Consider the following 10403-nt stretch of genomic DNA (forward strand, 5'->3'; position numbering starts at 1 on the left):
GTGGAGGAAAGTACAGCAAGGTAAGGGAGGCAGGTGGTAAAGGGGAAGGGGTGCTGCAATTTTTAAAAAGCCCTGAAGAGAATGAGTAAGCCAACCACGTCACTTTCTGGGAAAAGAGCATTCCTAGGCAGAGGGAATAGACAGTGCAAAGTGAGACTGGAGCATGCTTGGCATATCCGAGGAGCATCAAGGGGGGGCCTGGGGAACTGGGAGAGCAAAGGGGGAAAGAGCAGGAGACTGAATTTGAAAGGCAGCTGGGGGTGGGGGTGGGGGCAGATATCGCCATGTAGGCCTTCGTAAGGACTTCGGCTCTCATTGTGAGTGGCATGGGAAACCTTTGAAGGATTTTGAGTGGGGCCGGGGAGGCGGACATGATTTGACATTTCTTCATGAGCTCCATCTGGAAGCTGGGTTAAAAATACAGTCCAGGAGGAAAGGGTGGAAGCGGAGACCACTGAGGAAGCTGCTGCCATGACCAGGTGAGGGGTGATGGCAGCTCAGACTAGCAAGGCAGCAGTGGAGGTGAGAAGTGGTCAGATCCTGAAGCATTTGCTGATGGATTGGGTATGTGGTGTGAGAGAAGAATGACTTCAACGTTTCTGAACTGAGCAGTAGAAGAAAAGCGTTGTCATTTCTTGAGAAAGAGAAGCTGGGGCGGGTGGGGGGGGGGGGCGACATAATCGGGCACAATGTCAATTTTAATTTGAGCGCTGATATCGATGTGCAAAATGGCCCTCTCCTGTAATAGGCCCTGACACCTGCAACAGTCCCAAATTACAGGGGACAAAGCTAGAAGCCAGAATCACTTGCTTGAATCTTGCCAGCAAATAAGTGACAGAATTCGGATTCAAAGGGGCCCATGTGACTCCAACACCCATGCTCCTTGTCCCAAACCACATTATCTCAGACAATTTCTTACTCACCAAGGGACCCAACAGAAACTAGATTGTGAGCTGAGGCTGTATCTCTCACCTCTGTAACCTCAGTGCCGGGATTTGGTCGAAGGAACCTGTAAATTACACTCCTCTCACCTTGATTTTGGCACCTATTGAGAGAGAGACATGAGAGTCATGCAGATTTTAAAAACCCGATCCAGCTTTATCTTTGATAAACCTGGGGTGGAGGGTGACGTTTGAATGCAGTCGCCATGGGCTTCCTGATGTTGGTCCCCCAGCTGAGCTGGCAGAGCGTGGACACTGCAGCCTCTCCTGGAACCTTCACCTTGGCCAGCGACCCAGATGCAGGTGTCCCGCTGGCAGACCTGCTCCAAGACTCACTGTCAGTTAAATCACTTTTCTCACAGGGAGCATGGAAGTGAAGGTCCCTACCCCCCTACTCCAGACCTGGCGCACAATCCGTATTCAGCAAGTGTTTGTGACTTTTTTTTTTATGGCTAAAATACAAGCAAGCACTTACTATCTTGCAAAGACTCTAGAAGGCACTTAGCACACATATGCGCTCCACTATAATCCTGTGAGGTAGGTACTGTTTTATTTTCATTTTACAGTGAGAAGACAAAGGCATTGAAAAGTTAGGTATTTGACCAAGGGTGGAGCCAGGATTTAAACCAGGCGATTTGTCCCAGAGTCAGACCACGGAATCAGCACACGTGCTCCCCTCACATGCCGGTGAAGGTCCCAGCGATAAGGGCATTAGGTCTGCTCTTAGACACTAGTATGAGGTGTGTTGGGAACCAAACCGGAAGAGTGAGCAGTTAAATCTGCCTGGAGTTGGGGTGGGGGCGGAGGGAGCGTGAATAGTCCAGAAAGAAGGCGACAGTTGACATGGATCTTAAAAGACAATAAGGCATTAATCTGAGGGACAAGATTAGGGGAAGTTGGAAGTGGAGGGAAGAGCTGGGCAAAGGTCCTGAGGCTTGAACAATATATGGTGTGTTTGAGGAATAATGAGTGGACCAGACTGCTCAAGATAGAGACCACAAAATGGCAGCCCACCCTCAAATTCCACCCGAAGACGTGAGTATGATACACATGCACACTATACATATAAGTGTGTGTGTATAATTAATTATATAGATATAATTTATTTAGTTGTCCCAACATTTAAAAATTGGGTGATTTCACATAAAATTATGGATCTTGGCTTTTCCCGTAAAAGCTGCAGATGACCCCAGCTCACCCTCGGCTTCTGCTCCCATGTGGCCACTTTCGTTCAGAGCTGAGAAGCTGCTTCTCCCCCAGATTGACCTGCGTGCTTCCTGCCACTCCCTCTCACTCCCAGCACCTCCCTGCTTCACCCATGTATTTATCTACCCTACCTGGCTCCTACGGGCCTTTGAGTTTGCAACCCTTGGGAGATGGGCTCAGATTAAGTTTCGAAGGGCCCAGTAGGCCATGCCAGGACTTTACATGTTATCCTGAAAGCAATCAGGAATCTCTGAAGGTTATTATTAAACAGAGGCTCACAGGATCCGATGTGTACAAAAGACAGGGTGGATGGGAGAGGGATGGAGGCAATGTTGTAATTATTAGGCACCAAGCTACCAATGGATTCTCCCAAGGAATCCCCTTCCGGCCAGAGCAGCAGTTATCCCGGGAGGGTCACTGTCGTGGGCACTGGGCTCAGGGTCAGAGGGCCTGAATTAAAGAGGAAGGTTCTCCTTTGAAATATGGGTACCCCACCTCTCCAGTAAGTTCTGTCTGTTTAAATGAAAAAGGAAATAAGCACAAACCCAGGTCCAAGTCCCTGCTTTGCCATTTGTTCCCTGCATCTTGGCAAGTCACGTACCTTCTCTGAGCCTCAGTTTCCTCACCTGTAAAGCAGCGTTAGATTACCTAATTTTGCAGAGTGATTCTGAGCATTGAATGCAGCAAGGTGTTTGAATGTGTTTGTATGTGACAGAGGGCCTAGGGAGAGTAGAGGATTTCTGGGGTTGATCTTGTAGGAAGATCCCTTTTCTGGGGATTGACTCTGGGAGTGTCAGACATCTGGAGGTGGCACCAATCCCAAAACAAGGGGTTCCTGCCATCCTTGGGCTTTTCCCAATGGCACAGGCCACCTTAAGCAGCATGAACAAGAACGTATGCGTAAGGACTTACATCCCCTGCCTTCCCTCACACAGCCCTCTCTCACGCCCACAAGTTGGGTGTATCAGTAAAATCCCAGCATGTGGTCTGAGATGTGTTTGGCTTGGGGATTGGGGCGGTCCATAGGGGATCCAAATCTCCTGTGTCCTGCACACAGTATCATGGGGACTTAGGGATGGAGGCTGCACAATCAGTCTGGTTTCAGCCTTTCCTCTCCTCCCTTCCCCTCCCCCTCACTGCCTCCAGCCCTGCAATTCATCACAGCTCTGTGTCCATGCCCTCTGTGACCGTGTCTCTCTGCAGCACTACTTTTGCATTTTGATGTAAAAACAATATTTTACCCATTATACGACAGCGCTTGGAGCCTTTGCAAAGGCCTTTCACATCTGTTATTTCATTTGATCCTTGCCAGGTCGCTGTCAGGTAGACAAGAAAAGTATTATTAGCAGGGGTGATAGTCAAAATATTTAACAACCAATATCTGATGGGCCCACCCAATTGGAGTGGATGCAGTCCACAGGGCTGGGAGAGGGCCCTGGAGGCATCCTTCCTTCATTAGTGGAGGAAGGTCTGGGGGTGGGAGCAGTTCCACAGTAGGGACCAGGCAGGTGGGAGCAGAGAGGGGACCGATTTCAAGGACTGGGGGAAGTGGCTTATTACCAAGCAGTCTGGAAGCATTTCTGTGTTTCAAACGTATAACTGTACCCGTGTTACAGTTGATTGTGATTATCAGTCCAATTATGCTGATGTAGGAACTGAGTTCAAAGGAGGTAAGTAACTTGCCCAGGGGAAAAGAGGAGCAGAAGTGAGGTCCCCTGCCTCCTGGGGCAGAGGTTTTACTACCAGAGTGCAGGCTAAACGGCAAGACTTTTGTTTGCATCTCATCCTCCCCATGACAGGACAGCGGCTTCTTCACACACTGAGGACTAGGGCTCTTGAAATCTGACCCCTGACCTCACACTTCTCTTCACACTTCTATCACCGGGTCTTCTTATCTACTCTCTCTCCCCTCTGTCTCACCTTCAAATGTGTCCTCATCATTCTGCCCCCAAGCTCCACCCCTTGACTGTCTCGGTGATGATCTCCATTGATCCCCTGCTATTGTCTGGCTGAAAATTCCCAGAAACTACGGGAGACGCACCGCCCCCTCCTGAGCTGCCCATCAGCTCTCTCCCCCAGGGGTCCTCCTCACTATCCCATCTCAGCATGCCCCAGAGTGACCTCACTCCTGCTCCTCCCAAACCTGCTCTCACAATGCCTGCAAGTGGCAGCCCCATTCTCCCTGTCCCCTAGATCGTACAGGAGTCATTGGGCAGACCACCCAAGGTCAAAGGCCCCAGGACGGTCATCCTTCTGCTGTCACCTGGTGCTCCCAGAAACCCCAATGAGGAAAAGTTCTGAAATCAAGATTGAGGTTGGAGTCTGGTCTTTCCTACCTTGAGATCATGACCCCATCTTCCTTTGCTCTGACCTGTTCATGCCTTGGTAAATATATTTTTAATTTTTATTAAACTAATACAATATAATGTTTTAAAAGCTCAGTAGTCCTACTAAGTGTATAATGAAACAAATTGCTCTCTGCTTCATTTCTCCCCACCTCAGAGTCCTACTTCTCAGAGGTAATTGCTTTCATCATTTATTTTATTTTATTGCTATTTGTTGTGGTATATACCTCTATTTTTGTAAAGGAGGAAAATGCTTGCATTATAATTTTAGATTTTCATATTTTAGACATTATCTATTGACTTCTATCTCAGATGCTGTAAATGCCCCACCTGAATCCCTTTCCTTTCTTCATTTCCAATGCCAGGGTCTGCATCTCTACCTGAAGGCTTTGGGGCTCTGCCCTCACACAGCAGCCTGACATTCCAGGAAAAGAATATGCCATATCCCTCAACCCCAGCAGTCCCAACTAATGAAGCGGGAGTTGATGTGTAAATACCTCAGCTGCCTCTCTCTCAGGTGGAATAATTCTGCAGCATGTGTTTTGCCTCATTTTCCAGAGTTTTCCTAGTGGGATGAAGCTCTGATCACCCACAGTGGTGTCTGGTGTAATCCCACAATTCTTACTGGTTGTTTCCCTTCCCTATATCACTCCCCCACTTCTCTATCACTGTACCCAGCACTTCTCAAATAAACTGTACTTGCCAGAAAATCCTTGTCTCAGGGTCTGCCTCCAGGGAAATGCAAACTAAGCAACTTCCATAGGAAGATGAGGATGTATCTCTCTTACAGTCCCTTTCCCAGAACACTCACAGACAACACACACACACACACACACACACACACACACACACACACACACATTCTCTCAACATTGTTGAAGCATGGCTTTAGTTAAATCAACATTCTGCATTTACATTGTTATGACTATGCCAATATTATTCACAGTTGAGTGACATAATAAACTATGATTACATTTCTTTTAAATAACATTTTCCCCATAAGTTAATAATTACTTCTTTATTTTCTTTGCTTAGTTTTCTATACACTTATCACTAATCCCCAAGCTCTCTTGTAGGCTAGAATTCTCTCTCTATAGTTAAATAAATCAGGTTATCTATACTTATGATTTTCTTGGAAATCTCACTCCTGAAGCCTGATGTTTTCCTTCACTGGTCTGGATTGGTTGCTTTCCTGGTTTGCTGCACAACTGTCATCCTGGGGCTTCCTTCAATATTCTTCTGGAATGTTCTTTAGTCTTTCTACTGCATTGGAATCGCCCCTTTTTTGGGGGTCCCATGCCTTCTTTCTTGGTTTATTCCGTATTACATCTTTTAGTATGTATGAGAATGGGTACATCAGAGACAAATTTTTTGAAACCCTGCAATAACTTTGTTCATGTTTTATTGACAGTTTAACTGGCTAGAGAATTCCAGATATAAAATGATTTTCTTTCAGAATTTGGAAGAAATTCCTCTCTTATCTCCTAGTTTCCATCAGTATTGCTTTTATTTGTTTTTCTTTACATAGTTACTTATTTGAATGGTATTTTTAATATTTACACATGGATTGTTTTACTAGCTGTTTTATGATATGTTTATACACTTTTGTATTTGAAATGTTTATATAGTATTTTAGGAATTCTTTTTCCAAAATTATTGAGGTATTTGAATTTATAAAATTCACCCATTTCAAGTGTACAACTGAATGATTTTTACTAAATTTAGCTAGTTCTATAACCATCATCACAAAACAGTTTTAGAATATTTCATCACCTCAATAAAATCCCTCATGCCCATTCAGCGTTGTTTTTGAGAAGTGTGATGCATTTTGAACCCCAATTCTTTGTATATGGCCCAGTTTTTCTTTCTAAAAGCTTTGAGGATCTGCTTTTGATTTCTGATGTCTGAAACAGTGTGCCTTAATATGACTTTTTAAAAACTATCCTAAAAATTTTAAAAATATTTCTCTAGCAATTATTCCCCAAACTTTTCTCAGTCTCCTCTCTCTGGAACTCCTGTTGTCCTAGTATTGAGCCTCCTGGAATAATTCTTTAAGTTCTTGTTTTTCTTTCTTTTATCTGTCTTTTTTAAAAATTCTTTAATGTTTTACTTTTAGGAGATTTCCTCAATTTTTTTTCTTTCAAATCTATACCCTTTAAAATTTTTAGCTATTTTTGTTTCCAAGAGCCCCTTTCTTACTTCCAAAGATTCTTTTTTCTATAGCACCCTCACCTTGTTTTATGGGTTCCTTTCCCTATGAGGATATTACTTATGTTGAAGGACTTGTATGCATGCATATAAGCATAACCAATGGACATAAGACACTGGGGGGTAGGGGAGGCCAGGGGATTGTCAAGAACAGGGGAAAAAAAGGGACACATATGTAATACCCTTTGTAATACTTTAAGCAATAAAAGAAAAAAAAAAGATTAGTAACCACAAAAAAAAAAAATACTTTTTTTCTGCCCTAGCTGGTTTGGCTCGGTGGATAGAGCGTCACCCTGTGGACTGAAGGGTCCAGGTTCGATTCCGGTCAAGGGCATGTACCTTGGTTGCGGGCACATCCCCAGTGGGGGGTGTGCAGGAGGCGGCTGATCGATGTTTCTCTCTCATTGATGTTTCTAACTCTCTATCTCTCTCTCCCTTCCTCTCTGTAAAAAATCAATAAAATATATTTTAAAAAAATACTCTTTTTCTTCTTGAATTGTCTGTTTCTCCTGAGCTCATTGAAATCTCTATGTCTGTCCACAGGGCTGGCTCAGTGGTGGACTTTGTCCGAGGATTATCTAGCAGTAAGCTGATCTTTTACTGGGGACTCCCACAAATGCCAGTATCAGGAAGTCTTTCTCTTGAAGCAGTTGGTTTGCCCAGCAGACACCTCCTCAGCCTCTTCCTCCCAGCATTCTGGGAGCCCAACAGGGGAAGAGGTGGTGATCACATTGTTCAGGATGGAAACTTTCTCTTAATCCATTTTTCGTGTGGTGCCTTACTGCTTCCATCTGCTTTGCCTGGTGTCTTTCCAAAGTCCAGGGTCCCTCTCCTTTAGCCTCTCCAAAGATTACCTCCTGTGTTCTCTGACTTACAAGAAAGTATTAACTGATTTACATTTTAACCACGCTGGCTTCTAACATAGTAATTCGGCAAGATAGAGTATCAGCTTCAGTGTTTAGATGAGGAAGCTGATGCTCGGAATCCTGCTTGCATTTTGCTGAGTGGGAGAGAGAAAGCCATCTGGCTCCAAGGGCTGGGAGAGAGGAACCACACTTTCAGCTCATCCTCATGTTTTCAGCCCAACTCCATTCTATCAACTTCAGCATTACTTGCTGCCTTTAATTTCTCAGTGTTCCCGGTTTTGTTGTTCCTGTTTTTTTTGTGTGTGTGTGTTTTCATATCAAACTAGAGGCCTGGTGCACAAAAATTTGTGCACTGGGGGGGCCCTCAGCCTGGCCTATGCCCTCTTGCAGTCTGGGACTCCTTGGGGGATGACCACCTGCTGGCTTAGGCCCGCTCCCTGGGGGATTGGGCCCAAGCTGGCAGTCAGACATCCCTCTAGCAGCCCGGCAGCCCTCGGGGGATGTCCACTTGCCAGCGGGGAGCAGGCCTAAGCTGCAGTCAGACATCCTTAGTGCTGCTGAGGAGGCGGGAGAGGCTCCCACCACCATTGCTGTACTAGCAGTCATCAGCCTGGCTTGTGGGTGAGCAGTGCTCCCCCTTGGTGGTGTACTGACCACGAGGGGGCAACTCCTGCATTGAGCATCTGCCCCCGGGTGGTCAGTGTGTGTCATAGTGACCAGTCATTCCAAGTTGTTCTACTGTTAGGGTCAGTTTGCATATTATCCTTCTATTATATAGGATAGAGGCCTGGTGAATGGGTGGGGGCCAGCTGGTTTGCCCTGAAGGGTGTCCCAGATTAGGGTGGAGGACCCGCTGGGGTGCCTGGCCAGCCTGGGTGAAGGGCTGATGGGTAGCTGGTCACACCCCCTTCAGGGTGGGGGTCCCCATTGGGGTGCCTGGCCAGCCTGGGTGACGGGCTGATGGTAGTTTGCAGGCTGGTCAAGCCCCGCCCCCCCCCCCCCAGTGGGGACCCTCACCCCATGGAGGTTTGGCCAGCCTGGGTGAGGGGATGATGGCTGTTTTCAGGCTGGCCACACCCCCTTTAGGGTGGGGGGTCCACTGGGGTGCCTGGCCAGTCTGGGTGAGGGGCTGAGGGCCGTTTTGAGGCTGGCCAAGCCCCCCGGTGACAGGAGCTCCCAGCCTCTCCTTTTGTTCTTTTTTATTATTATTCTTCTGGGATTTATTTACCTTCTATAATTGAAACTTTGTAGCCTTGAGAGGAGCTCAGAGCCAGCCACTGCAGGCAGGAGGGAAACCTCCTGCATGTTCCAGCTCTGCGCTGGCTGAAAGCAGGTATCTGGGGTTTATTTACCTCCTATAATGGAAACTTTGTTGCTTTGAGTGGAGCTCAGAGCCCCCGTGGCAGGCGGGAAGCTTGACTTCCTCTATCTTTGGGGCAACCAAGCCTCCTGCTTGCTCCAGCTCTGTGGCTGCCAGCCACCATCTTGGTTGGGTTAATTTGCATATAGTTGCTCTGATTAGCAGGTGGACGTGGCTTAAGGTGTAGGGAAGGTACGGTCAATTTGCATGTTTGTCTTTTATTAGTGTAGATTGGCTTCCTTCTTGAAAGCTTCTCCACCCACTGTGTAGGCAGCTTTTGTTTTCTTTACCAAGTCAGTTAATACTCATCCAACTATTATTCATCTTCCAAAATTTTTTGACGTCTTCCACAAGCTATTGTCTTTTCTCTTGTTACTACAGCCCTTGTGGGTTTACACTTTATTACTTTACTGTCATTGTAGGAACAGAGTCAAGTGCATATGTTTCATGTGCCAAGTCTAACCAGAAATTCCCCTCCTGCTCTGCTGCCATACTCTCAGGCCTGCCTCACATTTCCAGCTAGACAGCTTACTATTCCCCAGTCCTTCCTCACCCCCTTACCTTTGCAATAAAGTTAAGGAATGCTCTTCTCACCTTCTGTGCTCCTTCAAGGCTAATCTTAATGATCATATTCACAAAAACTTCTCCAGTTGTCACTGCTAGAAAACTCTTGCCCTCCTCTAATGACCACTGCATGTTTTGCCTCTCCTGAGATACCTCCTTCCGAATGCTGTGAAAGTACATCACCTCCTCTATATAAGTACCTGGAGGGAAGGAGCAGTGTCTTTATATCTTAAATCTCTTTCAACCAGCTCATATATTTGTTGAGTAATAAGAATTGTAATAATTACGTATCTGCCCTAGTGTGTACGTTTTTAAACTGTGCATTAATTTTTAGATAAGGAGACTGATGCTACAAGATGTTAGACAACTTGCCCAAGGTCCAGCAAGAGGCAGGCACAGAATTAAAATCCTGTTCTCTCTGTCTCTAAAGTCTAAAGCCCAGATGTTATGTCTCAGTTATCTTTTTAAAAATAATTTTTATTAGTTACCATTGTTTTATTAACCTGTGTACCTCACATTTTTCTTCCAACTGTGTATTCCTCCTAGTACTCTGAATGTGTCGGTGCATTGCGGTTATATTGCTCATTCCAAACCCTTGTCCCTCAAGCTGGGATCTTCAGTGTGGCTCCTATGGATCCATATCTGCCATTTATTGGGCACTTACTCTCTGTCAAACAATTAGTAATAAATATGATTAAGGGTATAGGACAGGGGTCCTCAAACTTTTTAAACAGGGGGCCAGTTCACTGTCCCTCAGACCGTTGGAGGGCCGGACTATAGTTTAAAAAAAAACTATGGACAAATTCCTATGCACACTGCACATGTCTTATTTTGAAGTAAAAAAACAAAACGGGAACAAATACAATATTTGTATTTGCATGTGGCCTGCAGGCCGTAGTTTGAGGACCCCTGG

At 45.8% G+C, this 10403-nt stretch overlaps 1 protein-coding gene across 1 annotated transcript in view; it reads right to left on the reverse strand.

Moving 5' to 3' along the window:
* The window catches only part of MAGEF1 (MAGE family member F1), a gene marked incomplete at both ends in the record, with an annotated part of 78171 nt that extends 68113 nt beyond the window's left edge, over window positions 1-10058 (reverse strand). Inside the window, 2 exon segments of the mRNA XM_081085966.1 lie at window positions 9521-9690; window positions 10007-10058. Coding sequence (XP_080942092.1) covers window positions 9521-9690; window positions 10007-10058 — 222 coding nt within the window.
* Window positions 10059-10403: the final 345 nt, after the last annotated feature.

Source organism: Myotis nattereri (assembly GCF_964212035.1).
Source record: "Myotis nattereri genome assembly, chromosome: 3".
NCBI classification, from domain to species: Eukaryota; Metazoa; Chordata; class Mammalia; order Chiroptera; family Vespertilionidae; genus Myotis; species Myotis nattereri.